Source organism: Neoarius graeffei, chromosome 18, assembly GCF_027579695.1.
Source record: "Neoarius graeffei isolate fNeoGra1 chromosome 18, fNeoGra1.pri, whole genome shotgun sequence".
Lineage (NCBI taxonomy): Eukaryota > Metazoa > Chordata > Actinopteri > Siluriformes > Ariidae > Neoarius > Neoarius graeffei.
In genome coordinates this window covers 42,775,924-42,802,060 of record NC_083586.1, presented here as the reverse complement: position 1 = coordinate 42,802,060, position 26,137 = coordinate 42,775,924, and the positions used below count along the sequence as shown (strand labels likewise).

The 26,137-nt window shown below is 41.5% G+C and overlaps 1 protein-coding gene across 2 annotated transcripts in view; it reads right to left on the bottom strand.

Annotated features, from left to right (window-relative positions):
- The window catches only part of itsn1 (intersectin 1 (SH3 domain protein)), a 147,106-nt gene that overhangs the window by 88,771 nt on the left and 32,198 nt on the right, over positions 1–26,137 (bottom strand). For both annotated transcript variants that reach the window (XM_060898820.1, XM_060898821.1), the window contains exons 2-3: positions 6,871–6,931; positions 4,493–4,588 (exon numbers count right to left, since the gene is read on the bottom strand). In XM_060898820.1, the coding sequence (XP_060754803.1) occupies positions 4,493–4,588; positions 6,871–6,898 (124 nt within the window). In that variant the 5' untranslated portion in view covers positions 6,899–6,931. The remainder of the gene's footprint in view (positions 1–4,492; positions 4,589–6,870; positions 6,932–26,137) is intronic.

Here is a 26,137-nt window from a genome sequence, read left to right as displayed (position 1 = left end):
GCAACCTGGGCTTCAGTAACACCTCAGCAGTGCCACAGACTGATCACCTCCATGCCACACCGCATTGATACAGTAATTCATGGTAAAGGAGCCCCAACCAAGTATTGAGTGTATAAATGAATATACTTTTCAGAAGTTGGACATTAAATCCTTTTTTTGATTGATCTTAGGGAATATTCTAATAATTTGAGATACTGGATTTCTGATTTTCATGAGCTATAAAGCCATAATCATCAAAATTAAAACAAAAAAAGGCTTTAAATATTTCACTTTACATGTAATGAATATAGAATATATGCAAGTTTACCTTTTTGAATTAAATTATTAAAAAAAAGGAACTTTTTCATGGTATTCAAATTTTTTGAGATGCACTAGTACACTGTGTCTTGCTTTATAAGTATTAGGTCGGAGATTATTTCTTGGTTGGGAAAATAAATAAGATCTGAAATTAACCGCATAATTTTCAGGTTCCCAAAAAGCATTCGCCCCGTCACCTGGAGACTGCGTGTTCGAATCCTGACGATGCCAGAATAAAACTGACCGCGCTGTCAGGGTGAGAGTGATGGTCTTTCACCCAAAACAATCACAGCATCGCTAACCAATCACGGGTGTCCGAGCTCATGCATGCAGAAGTGGGCGGATAGCGCTGTCCTCTGAATGTGTTACACCACCCGATGACGCAGCAGCTTGAAAAGAGGCGATTAGCTGACTTCATGCGTCCGATGATGGAAGCTAGCTAAGACTAAATTAGGGAGAAAATGGAGCTTTAAAAAAAAAATAAAAAAATTCCAAAATATATTTTTGGATTAATTTGCGTCAAGAATACTTCAAATTACAAAACAGTACTTTTTAGATTTTAAATAGATAGTCACCCACTAGCTGGAAACCTGCTACGTTTCCCCAGTATCCATGAATAGTGCATAGTTTATTAATCCAATTCATTAATAAATGAATAAAATCAATCTGGATACTTCAGTCTCTTAGAAAGCTTGTCTTCAAGTACTCCATCACTGCCTACTAGGGTTATGACAAAGTGTTTTCAAAATTTCTACTTTCCTGATGTTGCATTTGGTGAACTTTTACTCATATATTACTTTTTTGAAGTTATTTTTATTGGGTCATGCAAAAACCTCCCGCACCCATCACCACCTCACTTTTGATAAATACATGTACATTAAATAAATAAATGATTATAAAATAAATTCACTGAAAGATGTGTAATCATGATTTATTTAATATACATGTATTTATCAAAAGTGAGGTGATGTTGGGCGCGGGAGGTTTTTGCATGACCCAATAAAAATAACTTCAAAAAAGTAATATATGAGTAAAAGTTCACCAAATGCAACATCAGGAAAGTAGAAATTTTGAAAACACTTTCACAGTCATAACCCTACTGCCTACTAACACTACACCAAACTGTGGTCTGGATTTGCATTGTGTTTTACATAACATTTTGCAAACGTGAGGTGTGCACTGGCACTTTAAACAGAAACGAAAGCCCAGCTGACCCAAGACCCTGTTTTCCTAGAAGACCAGTAGGTTAACAGGATTTAGAAAATGGAAGCTGGTCCCAGATCAGTTTATAAGGGCTCTGTTGCCCCTTTTCCACCAAAGCAGTTCCAGGGCTGGTTCGGGGCCAGTGCTTAGTTTGGAACCGGGTTTTCTGTTTCCACTGACAAAAAACTGGCTCTGGGGCCAGAAAAACTGGTTCCAGGCTAGCACCAACTCTCTGCTGGGCCAGAGGAAAGAACCGCTTACGTCAGCGGGGGGGGGGGGGGGGGGGGGGGGGGGGAGTTGTTAAGACCGACAACAATAAGACCGCGAAAAATCGCCATTTTTAAGCGACGAGAAGCAGCAGCTGCACAAACACGAAGTCATCCATTATCATTACTGTTGTTGCTGCTTCTTCTGCGTTGTTTTTGCTTCGATATTCGTGCCAAGGTTTATGCAAACGTAGCGACATAACTGACGTATACAATGACGTAACGACGTGTCCTCTCTTAGCACCGCGAGCGATGGAAAAGCAAGCTGGTTCTCAGCTGGCTCGCAAGTTGAACGAGTTGTGACCCAGCACCGGCTCCGAACCAGCCCTGGAACTGATTTGGTGGAAAAGGGGCATCTGTACTGATGAACAGGAAGCTGTGTGTTCATGATCGATTAATTGCCAGGATGTTCGTTTTTATCATGAGCGGGAAAACGGATAAGTTTGGTACAGGGACACGCACTGAAATGATGTTCAGGAAATACTTCAGGATGAACTCTATTGACTGCTTTAGGAAACGGGATGAGTTCCGCGAAGGACTATTTCCTTATCAAGTACACTCTGAGAAGAAGTATATTCTCCAGTTATTTATGTGATTAAATGTGCACATTTACTACGAGGCACTTCCATTTTACAAGGTTTGTATAGTTTGATCTATGACTAAATTTAGTAACATACAGTTGTGGTGAGAACTTTACATACACCAATATGAAGGTCATGGCAATATTGGGCTTTCAATGATTTCTGGGAACTAATAGGAAGGGGGGAAAAAAAAAAAAAAAAACTTTTGTGCAAAAGTTTTAATTTATTTTGGGTTTTCTGAAAATCAACAAAGGGTTAAAATTATAACCTTCTGAAGCAAGTTACTCTCAGCTGAGGGTGAAAGTTTGGGTCTTCTTCCAGCAGAGTGGCGACACCTCCCAATAACTTGTCCAGTTTTAACTTTTATTACTTGTATAATTTTGACCCGGTGCTGATTTAAGAAAACCCAAAATAAATTCAAACTTGTGCAGCAAGTTCTTGTTCTTTTCTATTAAAGATGTTATATAATTATTCTGCCACAGAAAAAAAAAATCATTATGCCCAAGATGGCATTCATATCCGTGTCTGCAAATTTATGACCACAACTGTACAATTTATACACTCCCTGACCACTTTATAACTTGCTCAAATCAGCCAATCATGTGGCAGCAAGTACATGCAGACACAGGTCAAGAGCTTCAGTTAATGTTCGCATCAAACATCAGAACGGAGGAATATTTGATCGCAGTGATGGACCACGGCATAGTTTTTGGTGCCAGAAGGGCTAGTACGAGTATTTGAGAAACTGCTGATCTCCTGGGAATTTCACACACAACAGTCTCTAAAATTAACACAGAATGGTGTGGAGGCGGGGGGAACCCACCCGGCGAATGTCAGTTCTGGGAACAGAAACACTTTGTTCATGAGAGAGATCAGGGAGAATGGTTCGAGCCGACAGGAAATCTATGGTAACTCGAACAACAACGCTTTACAACTGTGGTGAGCAGAAAAGCATCTCAGAACACACCGAACCTTATGGTGATGATACACGGGGCAACTTTTTGGGCAATGTTGCCGAGCAATGTTGCTGGGCAATTGCGTTTTGACTCTTTTCTATTGAGATTGGGCAACATTGTTTCTTTCTGAATGGTTTTGATAATCTCTGGCAACTTTTTGAGATAAGCCAATCAGAACACGAGTATCGAGTCATGTGACCTCCGGTGAGGTTCGGATCAGAAATTTCAAACAAATATGGCGGCCGCTCAGTGTCAGTGGAGTGAAGATGGAGAGACTCCTCATCTGTTTTTACGCCGGTAAGTTGTTATTTTAATATTTATATGGAGGAATTTACCTCACCAAAGCTCTAAAAAACAACAGACAGCTTGATTAAATGGTCACAGCAAAAATTAAGACATCGATTTTTTTTTAGCTAACTGTAAACTGCCGTTGCTAACTGTTGTTGCCCATTGTTAGTTGCCCTGAAAAGTTGCCCTGTGTCTCACCTAGTTGCCCGTTGCCAGCAACATTGCTCGGCAACATTGCCCAAAAAGTTGCCCCGTGTATCATCACCTTTAGGGTGGACGGGCTTCAACAGCAGAAGACCACATCAGGTTCCACTCCTGTCTGCCAAGAACAGGAATCTGAAGCTACAGTGGGGACAAACTCAACATTTTCCCAAACCGTTGCTCGTGAAAATCTGAGGAGCAGTTTCTCGCATCCACAACCACATAGTTACTCCTGCTGATGTTTGATGTGACTATTACGTTGGGCTCTTAACCTGTACTGCATCTGATTATACGCACTGCTGCTACAGGAACGGCATGTATAAAGCAGGCGTACAGCAGTTTGTTTTGGATGTCAGATATAATCTTTTACATTAAATTTCATGTTTAAATAGCACTGTAGTGTTTGAAGCCATTTCATTTGTTTGTTTATTATGGTGCCTGAGGGCAAAATTGATGACTGCACTACTCTTTCTGCAAAAGAAGCCAGAGCCTCATGGTTAGAGAAGCTGCTTTAGGATCAACATGTTGCCTGTTCGATTCCCTGGACCAACAGGAATGGCTGAAGTGCCCTTGAACAAGCTACCCAAATCCCAATTGCTTCCCGGGCCTAAATTGACTAATATGGGTCATTTTAAGAAGCACAGGTCTTGTTTTTTTTTTTAAAGTGCATGCATATATATATATAAATAAAAGAACAAACCTGTGATGAAGCCAGCAGGTGTGGGGGTCAGGCTATGGAACTGTTGATCATGTTTGGCTCTCTCATCCACAGAGATAACCCATGTGTCCAGCCCCCCTGCCACACACACACACAGTTTAGATGAATTTAACTTGAAGCAGATACGCAGAGCCATGGCCTCACTTTTGTTTATAAATGCCTTGAGACTTCAAGAATGGCACAGGAATAGTTAAGCGTTAAGAATAAATCTAATATAATAATTTTTACGATTAAAGTGATTTATATAGGCAGCGGTCTGAGTGAATGGCCTTGACGTCCGTAACATCACAGCAGGAAGTCTGTCGGTCTCATCGCCATTTGTGCTAGACTAAAAACACAGCTGACTGCAACTCCGATCCTCCATTTTGAGCTAATTTATCGTCATGCCACATAGATGTGTTGCTGGCGGGTGCAGCAACATAACAGAAGGTGGATTTACGTCGCATTCATGACCCAAGAACATTCAAACTGCAAAGATTTGTATGCATTTTGTCAAGTTCACGGGCACACTGGGCACCTACGAAGTGGTCTCTCCTCTGCTCTGCACATTTTACTGAGGACTCGTACGAAACCTCTGATCTGTTGAGGAGCGTTGGCTATAAGCCCGTATTGAAAGAGGGTGCAGTACCAACAATTAAATAAAACTACAAGAAAAGTATTTATTTTTTTTTTAAAAGTGAGTTCAGTCGCACCAGTTCTTCTGGAGCGTGAGCCAAGGATTGTTGGTAAAACCCAGAACGGGACGGGACATATCTCTCGGGCAGTGACCTCCCCACGGTTGTTGCTAAAACCGGTGACGTCCCATTCCGTCCCGGGTTTTAGTAATTACCTGAGCCGAGCAGTAATGGCGGAGTACTCAGTAGTGGAGAACGAATGTAGCAGCCGTCTGATTTCTGTGCGGGATATTGCTGCCATCTCGCCCTTATGTGGAAGAAGCGAACGAACGGAGAACTGAACGAACAACTGAAAGTCAGATTGTTTCAAAACAAGCGGCCACAAGGTCGGCCTTCAAGAAGCAAGAACACAGACGGGTAAGATCCGACTCTCATTCAGATACAAAACACTCGTTGTTTACCTGCATTTAGATTAATACATGTAACTTGTATTGTGCATACATGTCAACCTTTGGTCAATCAAACCTGTATAACCAACCTCCAAAATCCGTATTTCCCTTATAAAATCCGTATAAGATGCAAATTAAAATAATTTACCTAAAATTTGAATGATGATATATCCAAGTTACTTTTTATTCAATATTAATAACAATAAACCTTCAGAATGAATACAAAGCTCCGATGTTTGACAAAAACACAAAGTGTCACTCTAATGTTCTGAATTGTACTCCATGACAGCTTTAGCAGTCTGCACCAATACCTCACTAGGCTGCATGTCACAGCAAGTGTCTGTGTTGATCTTGCCGGAGTGCCCATTCAGAATCTTTTCAGTCGCCATTGAAAGTTGCTCAGGTGGAAATGCGCATTTCAAACAAAATGTTACTTCCCGGTTGGCGGGATTCTCGCAATGTGGTGTGCGCATGATCAAAAGTGGAACGAAGTCTCGCTACCACAAAAACGCGCGATTTCATAAGACTCTTTACTGGCTGTCAGTGCTTTCTGTGGTGTACAGTACATTTGTAAATGTTATGCGCTCTTTTATCATCGTGGGAATTGATTATAGCTCTAAATAAATATTGAAGTTTTTTTAAAGAAGCCGTATAACTTTATTTGTACGCCCGTATACTACGTTTATTGAATCAAATCCGTATAAAATACGGACATTCCGTATAGGTTGACATGTATGATTGTGTGTGTAAGTTACCGGTATAAGATTATTTAATTTGCTTCAGAATGTGATTGTCTCAGTTCATCTGATTATTTAATGAGCCTTTTACGTTTTATCAGTGAAAATGCATGCATGTACATGTGTGTTGCATAAGTTATAACACCCATCCTGTTTTAATGAGAGTCAACCCACAATCAGTGAAGTCAAATCAGTCTTAGTTGAGCAAGTCGGTAACGCTATTTCTTACTTTCACCATAAAAGTTTTATTGATATGACTTTGGTCTATAGCTGTCCAAGGCCTCGGCCTTAAAACCGGTTCCTGCTGTGACACCACGCACTCAGGGCTGGCTGGCTCAGCAGGGCAGCTCGAATGCCAACTTTGCGGTCGATTTTAACTCTCAAAAATATATTTTTTTAATTCCCATTTATGCAGCATACAAGAGTCAAGGATGGAGACACTATCCACTTGGAAATGTATTTAAAAATAAAAAGACACTGCGTATCTGCTTTAAGGAAGTATGCAATCATATACAATCTCACAAACAGACACGTGGTTCTGGGTGTGTAACAGCACTCACCTCCAAAGGGCGTGGGAAACTGAGCCATGGTTCAGTCAGTTAGCTGCACCCTGCAACACTCCTGTAATACACAACCAGAAATATTACTCTTCATTTCCATCCACCACAGAGCCACGTTCTCTGCGGCTTTTTCAACCTTGACTATTTTGTTCCTTGTGACTTATCTTGTAGGATGAAGAGACAAGGTGACTTTAGAGGAAATTACTGCTTGCAAAATGAAAATTAACACACAAATCCGGTTTTGGTCTATAACTGTCATTTACAGTATAGCTTAAAACTTCCCCTTGATGCTCCTGTAGTCTCAGAGTCTGTGAGAGACTTGAGTGTGTCTTAGTTATCCAACCTCAGGCTCAAATGAATCCACTATAAATTGACCAAGACATTGACGAGTCTGGGAATTTATTAGTAAAGCTCACACATGAACAGAACTTGATCCATGACTGGAAATGTAACTAGATCTTCATCGGAGCTCAATTAAAGAGCCTTTGAAATAAACACTGGTGTGTCACAGGGGTTTTTTGTACATGTATCTTAGCATCATTTATACTAATATGATGGTGTATTTAAAAAAAAAATCCTCACCAAGATTTCTAATTACATTTTTTTAGATGACTCATTCTGTACCAGTCTTGTATTTGTCCAATTAAATGCTCTCCTGAATGTGTCCGTCCCGCCTAGGGATGTTAACCGATGACCGTTTGACCGAATCAAAGTCAACCGGTTAATTTTTTTTGGTTGTCGGTTTAAAAAAAAAAATAATAATAATAATCGTTTTGAAGCTGCCGATTTTGGAGCGGAGGACTTGGAATTCTATGTTGTAAACGCTTGGGGCATGCCATGCGGTGTAAGGACGACAGCTGACAAATCAGAAACACCCATTCAGTCATGTCCCGCCCTCCCGCCCCAGTTAAAGACAGCTAACAAATCAGAAACACCCATTCAGTCATGTCCCGCCCCAGATGAACACAGCTGCCACTCGGCGAAAGGAAAAAAAAAAAAAAAAAAGTGTAGACACAGGCTTTTTAGCTTACAAATTACTATTCTGTTTTTTTTTTTATTATTATTAGAAGGCACATCGAGTTTAGTCCTGCCTTGGCCAGTGCATTCTGAAAGTATGTTTCGGTCTGTAGCCAACAATGCATGTTATTGCAGATCAGATCTCTCCACACAAACTAATCCCGCTTTTCCACTACAAACGTGGCTGAGCCGTGCCGTGCTGAGTCGGGCTGAGTGGGGCTGTTGGAGTTGCATTTCGACTACAACCGCGCTGAACCGTGCTGGCTGGAAGTGGGTGGACACATTGGGTGGAGTTAGCGAAAGTGGGTGGACGTCACATGATGTCGTTAAGCGGCGCAAACAGTGACATCAGTGATCTTTTAAGCGGTAGTCTCACGACCCGAATAGTCAACAATAAACATGGAGGACATGGAGTCGTTAGTGTTGCTGGTCTTGGTGCTGTGGCTTGTTGTCACCGACAACGCCAACAGATACTGGCAAGAGCGTATAGATGAGGCGAGGCGCATAAGGCTTCAGAAATTCTCGTAATTCTCCTTCCGGGTTTGCGGTGTTTACAGATCCCAGCGTGCTCGCAGGGCGTGTGTGGGCATGTGAGGACACTCCTCCTCACCAATCAGTGCACAGGGGAGTGTCTGCTCACGCCCCCAGCCTCACTCGGCTCGCTTTGGCTCGCTTCAGCCCCACTCCAAAACGGTGCGAGTTTTAGGGGCTGAAGCGAGCCGAGTCGTGCTGTTCTTTGGTAGTCGAAACACGAGCCGTGTCGGGCTGAAGTGAGCTGAAGTGAGCTGAAGTGAGCTGAAAAAGGGTAGTGGAAAAGGGCCATAAAGGCACAGATGCCGACTTTTTCACGGCTGAATCTTGTAGATCCGATTGCTTTCCTTTGAGCATACAGAATTCACTCTGATGAAATTATTCAGACACTCCAACGTCCCCCCCCAAAAAAAAAAAAAAAATCCGATCTTTGCACAATTCAGCCGTGAAAAAGGCGGCATCCGCTAAAAGGCGCGCCGTTTGCATCCCTGTTTAAACTCCTAGGTTAACCGACTTTAACCGGCTAATGAGGCTCGGTGGTCGGTCAAGATTTTTTTTAGTTTTCGCCATCCCTAGTCCCGCCCCCAATGATGGGTCTTGCTCTCCAGTAGTAGTCTGTTCGCAGCAAACGTGAATCGCCAGAGTTTTTGGCTCTGCCTCTTCCCGCAGTCCATTACCTTTTCAGAATCTCTTTAATCCACAGGAGAAATTGTGTACCAGACTACTTTTTAAAAAACACCCTTTCAAAATCTATCATCCATTTTGTTTCCATCAGGTGGTGGGTGTGGCGCGTCTCAAACACTACTGGCTGTTGTGTAAATCAGTCAAGCACTTCAACGTGCAGTCACTTTGACTTCCCGTTTCAAAAATAAATAGGCGACAGAGTCAAAATTATGGCTCTCAAGCTATGTAAACGTTAAGCGTTATCGTACAGAAGCTTCAACTGGGGCCCAAGAATATTGTATACCATTAAAAACAGATTAATCATGTGCAATGTTTGCAACTTGGCTGTGGCATTAATGAAGCTTGTGGTCAGGGAGACGCAGAGTCACGAGAGAACTTAAAGCTTCTTCCCTGCTAATGGCGGGAGGTTCATAACTAGCGAGTTAAGGAAAAAGAAAAACCACCAGCGCTGCATTTGCAGTTACAGTGATATTACATTTCTTGCTGCTGATTGGTTATACTGTCCTCGCACTCAATTATTAAGAAGCACTTCACGGTTGATTTTTACTAGAGAGCTGAAAAGAACGTTCTAGGAAAGAAGAGGGGGAAAAAAAACCTTGCACAATTTCTTCCTGTACCATAATTACAAATTCTCCTTGACTATTTCACGAGTATTGGGGTGAGAAAGGCAGCGCCGTCAGTCAGCACTCCAATGTGTTCAAATGCTTTGAGGAAAGAAAACGTCTCATGTCCATGTGGACATTAGACATACATTTTATAAAATGCTTATCTACTGAAAATGTACCGTTATTGTTCTTTTTAGGCACGTAACAGTTTACCTAATTAATGATTTGACTCTCCAACAATATTTTTGAACAAATATTAAATAATTTTTTTTAAATTTACCAAAAAACCCGTAACATTTATTTTCCTATTCTTTATCAACATGATCTTTTTGTTAAATAAAATAAATAAATAAAAACGCCGCAACCCGCAAGATCAACTGAGCTACTGCTCACTTTTGTATCCCCCCCCACTCTCGCTTATCAGAAAGCAGTCAATCAAAGGAATAGGACACTTATTATGAATGCTGACTTCAACAAATAATTAACCCTGAAACAAGTAAGTAAAGAGCCGTGTCTCTCCCCAGGGATTTCAAATAGCATCCTGGTAAACTGCCATTTTGAAATAGCATTTCACTTCTTGAAATAGCGTTAAAATCCACCCTGTACGTTTTGTAAATACATTCAGTCGGTAAACAGCAAGTTGATGTGCGACAGACCTGAAAACGGTACACACGGTAGAGAACCCCAAGCTGAAGCTCGGTACCAAATATCAAGCAGCTGTGATTTGTAGTTGCTGAGAAAAACGTTATGAAAATTTTGTAAATCCACCCTATACGTGTTTCGTAAATACATTCAGTCGGTGAACAGGAAGTCGATGTGCAACAGACCTGAAAACGCTATACACCGTATAGAACCCCAAGCTGAAGTTTGGTACCAAGTGGCTATGATTAGACTAGTGGCAAAATCTGAAAAGAGGCCTAGAAATCACTTTAGGGAGGACGGAATGTTAGCTTGTAGCACCTATGTTAGGTGGTTAATATGACCCTTAAGGGACACATTTTTGGTGGATGCCACTTGAATTAGGCTTTTAATAATTTTATATGTGGAAAAACAATTACCACCCCAAGTAATTTTTTGGTCAATCTGATCAACGAAAAAATTGGGGGGTACCCATAATTTTACTTCTCCCATTTCAAAAGTAGAAAAGGCACATGTTAATTAGTCATACAATATTAAAGCTTATAAAAGTAGCTTTCATTTGGTATATAACACTCCTCAAATGTACTGCTTGAAGGGAGGCTGCTTTCATTTTTTTTTTTTTTTTTTTAAGTCGTGCTATTTTGTCAGAGCTTGTAAATGTTGAATAACAGTCTTTGTGATAAAGGATGTCGGTTTCTTCATCTACATCACTATTTTGAATCCTTTCTATGGTGTGGAAGTTGTCCACGTCGTTGTACTTTTTGCGTTCCGCTGCAGCTTGACGAACTCGTTCAAATCCAGTGTCTCCAAGTTTTCTTTCAGTTTTTTTCTCTGACAGAACAGACACAGATCCCAGTCAGAAGTAGTGTCAGAACTTCTCTTTTGGCTATACATGACAGATTCCATCGTGCTTGTTTAGCATTTGTCACAATATCCTGCCAGAGAAAAGCACATATTCAGAAATTGTGCTATTTTGTATTTATCCTTACCCTAAGCTTATCCTAAGTGAAAATTGACTTAATTAAGAGTCAGTGGTATCCATGGTTCATGAAGCAACTGTCCTCTATGTTTACTCCAGACAAAGCAAGATTACCGTATTTTCTGGACTATAAGCCGCTACTTTTTTCCTAGGTTTTGAACCATGCGGCTTATACAAAGGTGCGGCTATTCTGTGGATTTTTCTTCCACCGCTAGGGGCGCTCTAACCGGAAGTAGAATCAAAAATAAGATAGACGAAAAATCAATGCAAAGAAGAATTAGCAGATCTTTAGCAGATAGAACACGCACGACAAATTACTAACTGGTAATTATTTTCAAATCCAGCGAAGATGATTAAAGTGACTTGTGGTTTCAAACACAGGAGAAATGAAGGTAAATAAATACCGGTTATTTTCTCTTGGTTCTGTTCCGTTTTAATCAGCAAAGTTGCTGCCGTGTTAAAAGGCACTGTTCGGAAAGAATCTGTTCAGGTACATACATGTACATTTACAGTACAAAATCGTTCTGTACATGCAGTAAATATCTAATTTTTCAACATAGATATCTGCGGCTTATAGCCCGGTGCGGCTTGTATATCTTTTTTAAAAATTTTTTTTTTAAAAAATAGAGTGGATGCGGCTTATATACAGGTGCGCTCTATAGTCCAGAAAATACGGTAATCATAATTTTACAATCTGCAGGGTACCTGGTGAAAGAGAGATGTTACAATACTTAACTAAATTAAGAATGACTTGTTTTGGTTTCCGTTCAATCATTCCAGTCTGTTACCATGAATAACAAGATACATATCATAAAATAGAGAAGTATTGTTTATAAGTTTCATATATAGTGGGTGTATATACATAATAAATACGTTTATCACTTTAGAAATCATAAAAGATTTTGTGTGGTCGCCTTAATTTTCCATCGACAAAATCTGTTGAACTGATGCAGGTGGACTGTCGCAGTATAGCTTATTATGCAATCCATCTTATTCAAGTTTACAAGGCATTTTCGTATTCTGGGAGCATTGAGGTTCCATTTGACATGCTTAAATATGTGGTATTGGTGCATTGGGTGTAGTGAAGATATTTAGAAATAAAAGCAGAAATACATGTAGTTTGATTGAAATTGGTTAGTTTCATTTTTTTCAACACAATGTTTGATGAATCTCATACCTCCTTCTGAAACATGTATATCTGAGTGTAGGGGTGGGCGGTTTGCACAGTATGATACCGTATGCGGTATTTTTTGACCAACGGTAGAGAGTTTGTGACATAGCGTGTACCGCGATAGCTCATTGCCTCCTCTAGTTGGCAGTAATGCATAGTTTGAACGCCCGCCTGGCTGCTTCGAAGAAGAACAACAACAACAACAATGGCGGCGAGTAGTGAAGAGACGGCAGCAGAGGAAGAGCTCGTGAAAAAAGTCGGCGCAACATCAGTAATCTGGACATGGTTTGGATTTAAAGTGACGGATATTAAACAAGAAAATGTTATCTGCAAGATATGTCAGGCGACAGTGATCGCAAGACACGGTAACACAAGTAATCTGTTCAACCACCTCAAGACTAACCACTATGGTTCACTTTATACTTGCCTTGAAGTGTGCTACTAATTGGCACTAAAGCTGTTTAAAAGCTTGGTTCTACATCTCAGTTGATTATTTTTGCACTTAGAAAAGTACTTTACAATTTTGTGTCTATGAGGAATTCGAGGAGTTTATTTGAGGAACTTTACCTATTCTTAGTTTTTTAAAATATAAATATCATTCTTTTTTTATATGTCCTGTGTTTTCTGTTTTGCACAATAAATTTCAATATTGCTGAAAACATCCTGATTGAAAGCTTTTACTTTTTGCTATGGTAACCACTAAGAAACTGTTCTGTTGTAATTTATATACAAAACTACAATACCGTGATGTATACCGTATACCGTCAGTGGCTCAAATTATACCGTGATATATATTTTTGGCCATACCGCCCACCCCTATCTGAGTGTTATATTTAAAAAAAAAGCTCTTTTTATCAGCTTTCATACAATATGAGTCGTTAACATATGCCATTTTTTATTTCTGACATGGGAGAAGATGCATTAGGAGTAACCCTTATTTTTCAGCCAACAAAACTGGCCGAAAATTGAGTGGGGTGGTGGCCATTAAGTTATTAGGGGTGTTCACACGGCAACTTTTACTCCGGTGTAGCACCGGGGCTGCCCCGGTAGAGCGTTCACACGGTACAAAGTTATACCGGTGTAGCCCCTGAAAGCTGCTTAAACCGGTGCAAATCTAACCCTGCTCGGGAGGTGGTTTAAGAAATTTACTCCGGAGTAAATGCTAGTTTGCGGGGCAGCACCGATATAAAATGGGACGTCTGAACGCTACAGGGGTAGACTCGCTACGCGTGAGGAGAGTTGATTACATACGGGCATTGCATAACTTGCATCCTGGTATTTTGCGCTTCCAAAATGGCGAATATCAACAACAACAGAACTGCGTGTCTTCCAGTGTTGCCAGATTTGGCAGTTTTAAGTGTATTTTGACGGATTTGAACATATTTTGGGATGGAAAACGTCAGCAATATCTGGCAACACTGGTGTCTTCACCCACGTTGTTTTCCCGGCGCTTGGTGATGCCATGACAACCGGGAAAAAGAAGTACATTTTCACGCATGCGCATATTTCATTTCCGCATTATTACTATCGGAAATGATAGTAATAATGATAGGAAATGATAGTAATAAAAGGAAATATCAAAACTTTATTACTATCAAAGGAAATGATAGTAATAAAGTTTTTGCTACTATAACACGGTCGCAGAAACTGCCGTGTGACCGCAAGTGGGGCTGCACCGGTGCTAACACGCTTCTCTCTAGTAAGCAGGGTTGTGACGTGTGAACGCTGCGCAAAATTTACACCGGTGTAAGATATATCGCAACAAAATACATCGGTGCAGCATCGATGCAAATATGTGCCGTGTGAACACCCTATTTGGTGTAAAACAATTTTTAGAAAGCCTACTTTAGGTGGCATCCACACTAAATGAGTTCAGTAGGGGCCATATTAACCCCCTGACATGGATGCCACAAGCTAACATTCCGTCCTCCCTTAAGTGAAATTTGGCCACCAGTCTAGATTTATGATTGCTGAGAAAAAGGGCGCTTTAGATGGACGGAAATACAGACAGATGGATGGACAGAGGTAAACCAGTATAACGCTGTTCTTTGTCTTTCAGCTACTGGTTCCATTTCTAAAATGGAAAATTAAGAGCAGAGGGGAAAAAAAAAAATCAATATCGCATATGCCTCTCTCACATCTGCTGAAAACACCAAGGGGTGGGGGTGGGAAGGAAGACCACCCCACAATACAGAACGCATGTCTGGAAATTGCATACTTTCAGAAATAATGGAGCTGTTGGCCGCTGTGTCGAGGAGGAAAAGCAGACAACGCAGTCTGGGATAAATTATTATTTTTATTTATTTTTTAAAATGAGTGAATTGCCAGCTGACGCCGATGAAAGCAAACGGTATAGGTGATAAAAAGTTTGAAATGTAAACTCCACCAAATACAATACACGTAGGATTTGCTCCATGTCACTTCCTGTGTAACAGATGGCTGTTTGTTCCAGTGTTTTATATTTGAGTGTGAAATCACTGCAATAATTGTGAGGGCGTTTCGATTAAGTGCAAGTGAATCTTTATCCAACTGTTCTTGGATAAAGCTTCCTGTTCTTAGAAAAAGGGAAAACGGACAGCGAAATGTGACGAGACACAAAAAACAAAGAGGACGGAAAGAAAGTGAGTAAATAAAAGGTGGAGGGAAAGAAAGAAGCCAGGAAGACCGAGAGCCACAGTCTGTTAGCAGTTATCTCCCAGCTGTGTAAACGCTGCCACAGTGCATGTACATCCACCCACTGCTTCTCTCTCTCTCTCTCTCTCTCTCTCTCACACACCAAAATATTCCACTCAGTGCCAGATGCTCCCCCACTCTCCCTTTCCACAAACCCCCTACACCTCCCTCTCTCCCTGTTAAAACCTGGTCTGAAAGAATGCACGTTAATCCTGTCCATATTCCTCCAGATTTGAGAATTGCCAGTGCGGCGTTTCTCACAGCATGCAGTGATCACGAGGCTAAACTGCTGATGTGGTACTTTCTCCAACTCGTACTCAATTACACAGAAGAGCAGGCAGCATTTGAAACAAAAACCATGTATGTTTTACACAATCATTGCTCCATACAGAGTCACGCCCGTCATTACACTCCCCGAGAGTCATGTTGGAGCGGTTACAGGTATGCTCAGCAAAAAAACTATAGTAACCATGTGACTGGCTGCATGAAACACATCAAGTGCAATTTTCTCTTCCTTAATGTTCAATGTGCTACACAAGAAAACCTGAAGTGGTACTTAGTGGTCCTCTGATGTCAAATCCTCACGTTCTGCCCTGAAGTATCAATTTTCCCTTTGGTAAGAACTGTTAAATGCTGCATAAAGTGTCTAAACTCTCATGTCCCTGAGGAGAAATTAGGATAGGTAATCGTATGGGGCAGAGTAAAATTAAGGATTAATTTCACGAGTGATTTCGAAGTTTTGAAAATTGCTCGGGCAATTTCAAAACTTCGAAATCACGAGCGAAATTGATCCTTAAATTTTGAGACGAACCATACCAGGCTTTCGTCTAAACGGGGGAACAGGGGCGCTGCGCCCTCTTACTCTCGGCGCGCGCCCCCTTACCGACTAAGTGAAAACATCCCAGCAACACTACGTGACAATGTGTCTGATCATCAAATACGTTATAATTGCTCCAAAAATATTCCAATCATAGTAGATACACCGCCAGACGGTGCAAAAACAATCCGAATTGGCGTTTTCCAGACTGAGGCGCCATGTTGTTTAGTTGTTTACTTGTCGCGGCTGCTCTCGCGAGATTTGACATGGGTTACATACAAGGTCAGCTGACTTGTAGAGCGAGATTTCTCGAGACTGAATGACCTTTCACCCACCGGCGCGGGAGCTTTCGACAGAAGTAGTTCGCGAGTTGTTTTTGTTGACGCTTGGGCATTTAAAGATGTCGTCCCGCGGCACGAAGCGGAAGAAAGACAAAGGCTGTCCGGGGCAGAAGAAGATTACTTCTTTCTTTTTCAATGTCGACAGACAATTTGTTACAATTTCCCTCTCAGATAGCCTCAGAATGTCCCATTGGAGCATTTTTCAAAGGCTTTGCACGGTGGGGGGGGGGGACAACCAGCACCATCTCCCCCCCCGCCATGGTGAGCGCCCTCATACTAAATTTTTCTAGAAAAAACCCTGCATACGATTAACTTGTTTATAATATATAGAGCCAAATTCATACTTCGGAAGCCATTCAAGTTCACAACATTTGTCATTCACGCTTTCTGAACCAATCAGGGCGCAAAACTATCTTGCACGTTTGAATCAGTTTCTAAACCGTCTTTCATCATGACACGGCGACACGACACGAGGATTCTGAAAGTGGTTTACAAAAATTTTATTGGAACTTCTTTACAAAAGCCATTTTGACGACAAAATTTGCTCATTTTTGTAACCGTAACCAAGCAACGAACTAGCCAATAGCGTTTCAGAAATACGGCCCCGTGTTAAGGAAAAAAAGCCCTCCTTGACTGACCAATCAGAATTGAGTAATTTGGCCCTATGTATTATAATGGTTATTAACAGGCATGTGATTATAGTGTATGATAAATCACGCTACAAATTTATGATTTTAAAATCGATCAAATAAAAAACGAACGGTGGTTATTTTCAGGCTGCGTGACCTTAGTTTCTCCTAGTTGTGACTGCGCTGTTTAGACAGCAGATAACGTAGAGGGAATACACGCGACTTCACCCGAGATGGAAGTAACAGCGCGAATGCAGCAAAAAGACAAAAACAGATCTGAAATGGGGAAGAGCTGTTGTGCAACTGACTCTACAAATAGATTTAAGAAAAAAAAATAAGACACAAAAATCAGAGCACTCTTTTTACAGCGTGCCAAAAGCTAAAGAAAAGAGAAGGAAATATAGGTGGTTGTTTTATCTTTAAATCATGTCTATAAACGTCACAAAATGTTCACAAAAATTGACCCATTTATGATTACATTTTTAATACAAAGAATATTTAATCAAAACATTTTACTTCAACCTTTACAAATGCGGGTAAATAATTACTTTTGGTTATTAAGAGAATGAAACAAATATACATATTCCTTTTGTTAAAAAAAAGTTGAATATAAAGGATAGGAAAAAAATAAATAGGTAATAAATTTTTTATTTTTCAAAAAATTTTGTGGCAAAATCAAACCATGAACACAATATCATGAAACAGTTGAATCGTTACACGCTTCAAGTTTTAAGGTTAGAAACTAAAACACTGAGATTGCTGGGCAACTTGAGAAGTTGAAAATGTGGCCAAGTTAGAGATGTCTAAGGGGTCATCCATAATTTTCATCATTATCATGAGTCTACAAAGAGTAGACTTTTGAGCAACCCCCCTCCCTCCCCCCAAAAGTGTACATTAGCGGACAAAAAAAAAAAAAAAAAAAGGATGGATCTAGGTGGAAGGTGGAATAGGAATTCAAAATAAAACCATGTCTTGTATTACTTTTTATTAAAATTGGATGACAGGACAACAAAGATTCACAAGAGAAAAAAAGAAGGACACAAGACGGGTCCAGAAGTTTTCATAGAAAGCAGGCGATTCATTTTACAGTCCCCCCAGGATTCCGCGGGCCTTTTTTGTGATTGTTGCGGGCTAAAATGTCTGATTTTGGGTGGGGGTTTCCAAAAAAATTGCAATGAAAGTTGCGGTGTTTTTTAGGTTTTTGTTGCGATTACATTGCGGGAGGAAGTGAAAGTTGCGAGAAATTGCTGCGATTTTCTCCTTTTGTGATTAAAATTGAGTGATGTTAAATATTAAGTTATTACTGAAAAACTATTGATTAAAAAAAAAAAAAAAAAAAAACAGACACTGAGAAATGGTCCTATAAACAACTTTACCAATATAAAAGATTACCAGGACTACAAAAATGCAGAAAAATAGGCTTTACTTATCCAAATGCTCCTGTTGGTTCAAAAGTTAAAGTGCAGAGAACCTCACAGCACAACATGAAGTTACCTTCAAATATAACAAATGCCTCAGCTTTCATGTAAGAAAAAAAAAAAAAAAACTATTAATACTAGTACCGTGTGCAGGCAGTCTCTCCTGAAGACTAAATTAAACAATAATTATAAACTAATAAAATAAATGGCTCAGGCTTCATAGAAGAAAAAAAAAAACAATTTGAACAGAATCTCACAGTATGATGCTGAAGCTGCCTAAACAATGGAAAATAAAATACCATTTTGGTAGAAATGTTGGCATCCATTAATTTCTTGTATTAAGTAAAAAATAAATAAATAAATAAATAAAGTGCACACAGTGCTTCACTGTAAACATAACACACTTTCAGTAACAGAATTTAAGCCTACATAAACACTGACTAGCACATGCTGCTTCTCTTGAACGGAAACACGGAAGTAAGCAGCGTTGCCAAATACTGCTGATGTTTTCCAGCCCAAAATATGTTCAAAGCCCGCCAAAATGCACTTGAAACCGCCCAACTGGGCAGGAAACCGCCCAATCTGGCAACACTGGAAGTAAGGCAGAAGGTAGTTTGTCGACGTCACCTCAAGACGACGCCAACGATTGGTCAAATTTGCGGGAAAGTTGCGGTGATTGGATATAATTGCAACACCGCCCTGAATTCGCAGGGATTGGTTGAATTTGTGTTGAAGTTGCAAATCGCAACGTCGCGAAATCCTGGAAGGTCTGATTTTTGAAAATTAGGAACTGTCTTTTTAAGGGGAGCTGTTGCCTTTTGGCTTTGAAACGTTCGTTTTTGATCCTTTCCAAGCAGCCTGTCCTGCCCCAACTGCCTCCTCTCAGATGAATGCAGGAAACAATAAATGCTTCAAAACTGCTCGTACTCGTTTGAAGGAGTCTTGTGAATAGCAGTATTTCTGCTATTCACAAATTTGTAAATGCGTTCAAAATCTGGGTCAGCTATTGTTGTTGTATTGAAGAAAGAAAAAGTGTGTAAAGCTAGCTGGCAACACCGATGTGGCGCGAAATTTTTAACATGGCGGCTGCCGATTCACACATTGACGGATCATCATTTTTTTCATTTAAAAAAAAAAAGCGATGAAAAAAAAAAAAAAAACTTCTGGAGAAGGCATTCGACCGTGTCCCCCGTGGTATTCTGTGGGGGGTGCTTCGGGAGTATGGGGTTCGGGGCTCTTTGCTAAGGGCTGTCCGGTCCCTGTACGAACGGAGCAGGAGTCTGGTTCGCATTGCCGGCAGTAAGTCAGACCTGTTCCCAGTGCATGTTGGACTCCGTCAGGGCTGCCCTTTGTCACCGGTTCTGTTCATAATTTTTATGGACAGAATTTCTAGGCGCAGCCAGGGGCCGGAAGGAATCCTGTTTGGGAACCACAGGATTTCATCTCTGCTTTTTGCGGATGTTGTCCTGTTGGCTTCTTCAAACCAGGACCTTCAGCATGCACTGGGGCGGTTTGCAGTCGAGTGTGAAGCGGCTGGGATGAGAATCAGCACCTCCAAGTCCGAGGCCATGGTTCTCGACCGGAAAAGGGTGGCTTGCCCTCTCCAGGTTGGTGGAGAAGTCCTGCCTCAAGTGGAGGAGTTTAAGTATCTCGGGATCTTGTTCACGAGTGAGGGAAGGATGGAGCGTGAGATCGACAGGCGGATCAGTGCGGCCTCCGCAGTGATGCGGTCGCTTTACCGGTCCGTCGTGGTGAAGAAGGAGCTGAGCCAAAAGGCGAAGCTCTCAATTTACCGGTCGATCTACGTTCCGACTCTCACCTATGGTCATGAGCTTTGGGTAATGACAGAAAGAACAAGATCGCGGATACAAGCGGCTGAAATGAGTTTCCTTCGCAGGGTGGCTGGGCGCTCCCTTAGAGATAGGGTGAGAAGCACAGTCACTCGGGAGGAGCTCGGAGTAGAGCCGCTGCTCCTCCACATCGAGAGGAACCAGCTGAGGTGGCTCGGGCATCTTTTTCGGATGCCTCCTGGACGCCTCCCTGGGGAGGTGTTCCAGGCATGTCCCCCCGGGAGGAGGCCCCGGGGAAGACCCAGGACACGCTGGAGGGACTATGACTCTCGGCTGGCCTGGGAACGCCTCGGTGTTCTTCCCGAGGAGCTGGCCGAGGCGTCTGGGGAAAGGGAAGTTTGGGCTTCCATGCTTAGACTGCTGCCTCCACGACCCGGTCCCGGATAAGCGGAAGAAGACGAGACAAGACGAAAAAAAAAGCGTACGCCTGGTCATTAACCCCCTCCCCCCCGTGTACGGTTTGTACGCTCGTGATAATGATGAAAATTATGGATGACCCCTAAAGCATTCTCAACAAGAACCCAAACGAGAGGAGAGAATACAAAAACAAAAAACCCTGAATAAATAGAGGAACATCATGAAACTGATGAGTTTCAGCAGTTTTTTTTTTTTTTTACAAAAAATTGTATGAATGTCTTTCAGCTATAGTGAACTCCAAATTCCCATCAGACTAATACATTTCAGTAAAGCATATTTTCCTCCTACATACACGTGTATTTAATAAATGCCAGTCAGTCAGTCAGTCATAAGTTGCACGTTCACGCCACACCTGATTTACATTTAGCACCACCCACCAAACTCCATAAAAGACAAAGCTCACAGGAAACTGAAAACGACGTGACCGCTAATGATAAAAAGGCGCCTCTTAAATGTAGCGTGTGCTAAATGCTCCAATAGCGCAGCTCAGCCACTGCGGCACATCAGCAACTCTTGCTCCTTTTCTACATCATTACATCTGCCTTAACTGAACAGCTAACCTTATTTGCTTTACGTTTTTTTTAAATAATTTTACAATTATATGAAATTAAACCGGCGGCACGGTGGTGTAGTGGTTAGCGTTGTCGCCTCACAGCAAGAAGGTCCTGGGTTCGAGCCCCGGGGCCGGCGAGGGCCCTTCTGTGCGGAGTTTGCATGTTCTCCCCGTGTCCGCGTGGGTTTCCTCCGGGTGCTCCGGTTTCCCCCACAGTCCAAAGACATGCAGGTTAGGTTAACTGGTGACTCTAAATTGACCGTAGGTGTGAATGTGAGTGTGAATGGTTGTCTGTGTCTATGTGTCAGCCCTGTGATGACCTGGCGACTTGTCCAGGGTGTACCCCGCCTTTCGCCCGTAGTCAGCTGGGATAGGCTCCAGCTTGCCTGCGACCCTGTAGAACAGGATAAAGCGGCTAGAGATGAGATGAGATGAAATTAAACCGACTGCTCGAGGTTTTCATTAACGATCATGTAAATGTGCAAGAATTCAGAAGCGATTTTTTTTAACAAACTGGATCTTCAATAATACAACATTTCAACACATCTGTGAATGATTTTACGATTAAATTCATTCGTATTTGGTTTGATGAATGAAGCCCAGTAAGCCTGGGTCTAAAATATCCTTAATTACATAATTTGGTTTTACTATATTGATGAACATATTATGTAATGTCTTAACAATTAATATACAATTAACACAATATACAATTAACAATATCAGGGTTGTCCAGCGCTCTGTGCTTTAATGTTTGGCGTGATGTTCCGAGCGATGTTGCTCGGTGGCGTCGCGGCAGCTGTGCAGGCGGTTTGGGACATACCAGCGCTCTGCGTGGCGGTGCTTCCGTGCTTGCTTTGTGAATCCATGGCGTGGTGTTCGAGCGATGTTGCTGGCGGCGTCACGGCGGCTGTGCTGGAGATGTGGGACTTGTTTTCGTGTGCCTTTTGGTGGGACTGTGGCTGCTACACCACTGGAACGACATCCTGACCTCTATTTGGTGGACTTTTTTCTGCCTATTATTGTAAAGCGACCTTGGGTTTTGAGAAAGGCGCTATATAAATTGAACATATTAATATAGGTTTAATTCATTTAAAGCATGACTCCTCACCTTCAACCCATGCAATAGCGTAGGTGTCTCCCATTACCCGGTACGGAAAGTATGAACCGGAATGGGACGGTACATTACAATAATATTACGTTTTCTAAATATTCAGGGGTTTCATACTTAACATCTTGTACTCACACACATCACTGTCAGTCATGTATTCTTTGATTAGCCAGTATTATTACATTCCGTCACATTGTATTAACGTTATATTCATAATATTTTCAATCGGAATTGATCTAAAAGCCCGGAACTCCAATTACGGAATATACCTTGGCGTGACGTCACAAAGAAATCCTATGTGGCGGAACGAGCACCATCCTGTTGGGACGGGTTCTCACTGGATAGGTGTCTCCACTTTTAACTAGGGCTGTAACGATACACCCAACTCACGATTCGATTCGCGATTTTTGACCCACGATTCGATACGCCCACGATTTTTTTTTTTAAATGTTTTTTTAAAGTAGTAAATTTGACTTAACATTTACTTACTTACATTAACTATTTAATAACAAATAATTCAGACCACTGCAGAGAATGAGTAATATGTATGCAAAAATGAACAAATGTATATCCAAAGATTGTTTTATTTCTCAAAATAATACTGTTGAGCCGGAAGCTCTGTTTTTTCGGTTCTGAAAAAGTCATTTTTCCAAATCGTGTAAATCCGTTAAGATTTTTTTTTTGGGGGGAGGTGGCTCTCTCACTGTCTCACTCTCATAGGGCCAATGATTTTCTGTGATCACGGAAAACAGATGGAAATTACGGAATTTTTATGGTGAAACGTTGCTTGCGTGTCAAAATGTAACTGCCGCAGAAGGCTTCCGCCCAGGCAGACATGCCTTCAGTGTTGCCAGATATTGCTAACGTTTTCCACCCCAAAATATGTTCAAAACCAGCCAAAAAGCACCTAAACCCGCCCAATCTGGCAACACTGCATGCCTTTCCGGTCAAGTGATTGGCTTGTGGCACACCTAGCCAGCCAATGAGCTGCTTGTTTACAGATTCGCTCCCCGCGTCGCAACCAGAATGGCGACCGCTTAAAAGAAATGAACGCTCTGCCAGTGGCGAGTGTGGACGTTGCGTGACTCGCAGAAGATTGTCGCAGGTCAGCGAAAAAACGACTTACTAATAGATATAAAAAGATAAAAGTAATTTAAGTAAGTTTAAAATGTAACTTAAATAAAAAGTATTCATAAATTGAAGTTTGGAAGCGCCTCTGTTTTTGGGCTGAGGAGAAGTTTGAAAGGGTGTACCGCGATTCTGCCTTCTTGTATCGCGATACGGATCGTGGCTCTGCGTATCGCGATTTTGATACGCATATCGTTACAGCCCTACTTTTAACTGTCATGATGGAGATGTTGACGTGTCAGACAGTGGAGGAGGCAACTCTCTCAGGTTAACATGTTTAAGAAGTGTGGCTCGGTTTGCAAGCCCAGTGTCAATGTCACTAGTTCTGAAATTTGTAGATGTTCAATCCCAACCTGATACTAATTCCTGTGGGTCATAAAACAGAAGCACAGATTTAAAAAAAAAAAAAAAAAAAAGATAACTTGAAATGTATACAATGGTCAGCCAAAGAAATGAAAAGGTAGAGGTAAGGGAAGAGGAAAGAAATTGTAAAAACAGATGAATAATAGTAGTTATGTTTTGACAATAAAACAACTAAATATATTTTGTTTTTCTTCTAACTTTATCATACGTGACGGGACCCTTTATAAAGGTGGGATGACTAATCTAAGTACCTATTAATAAAAATGGTGGACGTGACAGATGTCTCTGTAAAACTGGAACAAAAAGGTAAGATTATACATCATGTAGATAAATATCACAAAAATGGTATTGCGGGACGGAACACTTGTTATACGTGGGACGGAACAGCATATAAAAACCCGGAAGGCAAATATAAGAAAATACGTGACACCACGTTAAAATACATGACGGTACTGTTCCGTCCCGGGTTATGAGAGACGCGAATAGTGTATTAATAATGCAACACTTTCAAAGTAGGTAAGCTGCATAGATGTAGGTTGTGTTTTTTTTTTTTATTTGAGAAAGTTTCACTACTCTGGGAAAACATTGCGAGATGTTTAATATGGAGAGCTGTTGGACTGAGAGCTCAACACCACACAGAAAGCTTTCTGTTCAACTGATTAAACACGGCTCTAGTCTCTCTCTCTCTCTCTCTCTCTCTCTCTCTCTCTCTCTCTCTCACACACACACACACACACACACACACACACACAGCTCTATCAAACGCTGCAGTGTGAGCTACACCGTCACACTCACAGCTAAGCTGGCTCTTGTCATGGCCTTGCTAAACGGTAGAACGCGCGCACGCGCAAGTGTTTTGTCTTTGAACGTCTGACCTACTTTTTTACCCACCCACCCACCGTTACACTTTCTTCTAATTCTAATGAAGCTTTGCTGGGGACAACGTTCTTAACCACACCGCTCTAAACAAAAGCCCAGAAGACTGACTGGTCTCAGATCAGCAGTCACAGCGAGATGACACGCTTTGCGCAATCTCATATCTCAGTCTTGCAGAAGGATCCTCAGGATGACACGCCCTGCTGCGGAGCAGAGAACTATGCGGTGATGTCATACATCTGCAATGCTGCCATTGGATGAAGCAATTTCAGCAGGAACTATTTAATTTCAAATGGCTGCTTGATTAGATAAAGAACACAAAAGCATAAACATTTAAATATATTTACCAAAATCCTTTTAAGTCGTCTAACATCAACTAAATGTAAAGCCCTTAGGAGTCCTCAGTGGATGCTGAGATGTCAGTATTTTGAAAAGCCATACACCTTTCTCATCCACATGAAAGCAGATTATGAGAAGAATTTTTTGGGAAAAAAAAATATCCATTTTCAGCAATCCAAAATATTGATTTTGTGTTGAATGAGGGGTGAAGGGGAAAAAAAAAAAAAACACCACCACTTTCATCATGTGTGGGCGGGGCCTAAAAGACGACAGACATCAGCTGACACCCACAGTGGTGTGAGAGTATGGAGCACTTGCATGTGACGTCACAGCCGATCCAGATTGTGACAGACGCCATCTTGTCGGTCAAACGCCATATTCCGCCTTCTACTTCTGCTTTTACTTCTACCTTTTCTTCTGGAAAACCCTACTATATACACAATTCTACTACAACGGCTGCGGCTACAAGCTCTCCCTACCTGTGCACGTTTTTTTGTGTTTATTGTGTGTATTTTTGCGTGTTGTTCGTCTGTACCGGACTTCAATATCCACTACAACCATATGAACTTACTGGACATTGGTTTCCAGCAGAAAATGACTGTTTGTAGCGATTTCCATCGCATGCACAACATTTCGGACGAGATAGCGAGACCAGCGGGGTCTCCGTGGATTGTTATCGGAAGCAAAGCGAAGGAGGCGGCGCCGGGAGCAGAAGCAAAAGCGAGGCTACAGGCAGAGCCGGCCTGTTGACTAAAGCTCAGAAAACAGCCACTCAAACCTCCACTGCCAAGCCTCTACCTCCCCAATGCCAGATCCATGTAAACACGGACGATTTGGAATTACAGCTGGAATTACCTTATTGTATTCTATAATTGGCTGGTCAGTGCTATACTCAATACTTAAGTGACTTACCCATCCAATGAGCATTGTTATTTACAAGATGCCACATCTGAGTCGCTGACAAATCCTGAATTTCTGTAAAGATAACTGTCCAGAGAGATTTATAAGCACGCAGTGCTTCACCACTGAACAGCGAGGGAAAGTTAATGAGGTAATTATACACGTCCGGGTATTCCGCTGGCAGTTCAAAATCCGGTCGTGAAAACTCCGTCCGGTAAGCCATAAGGGT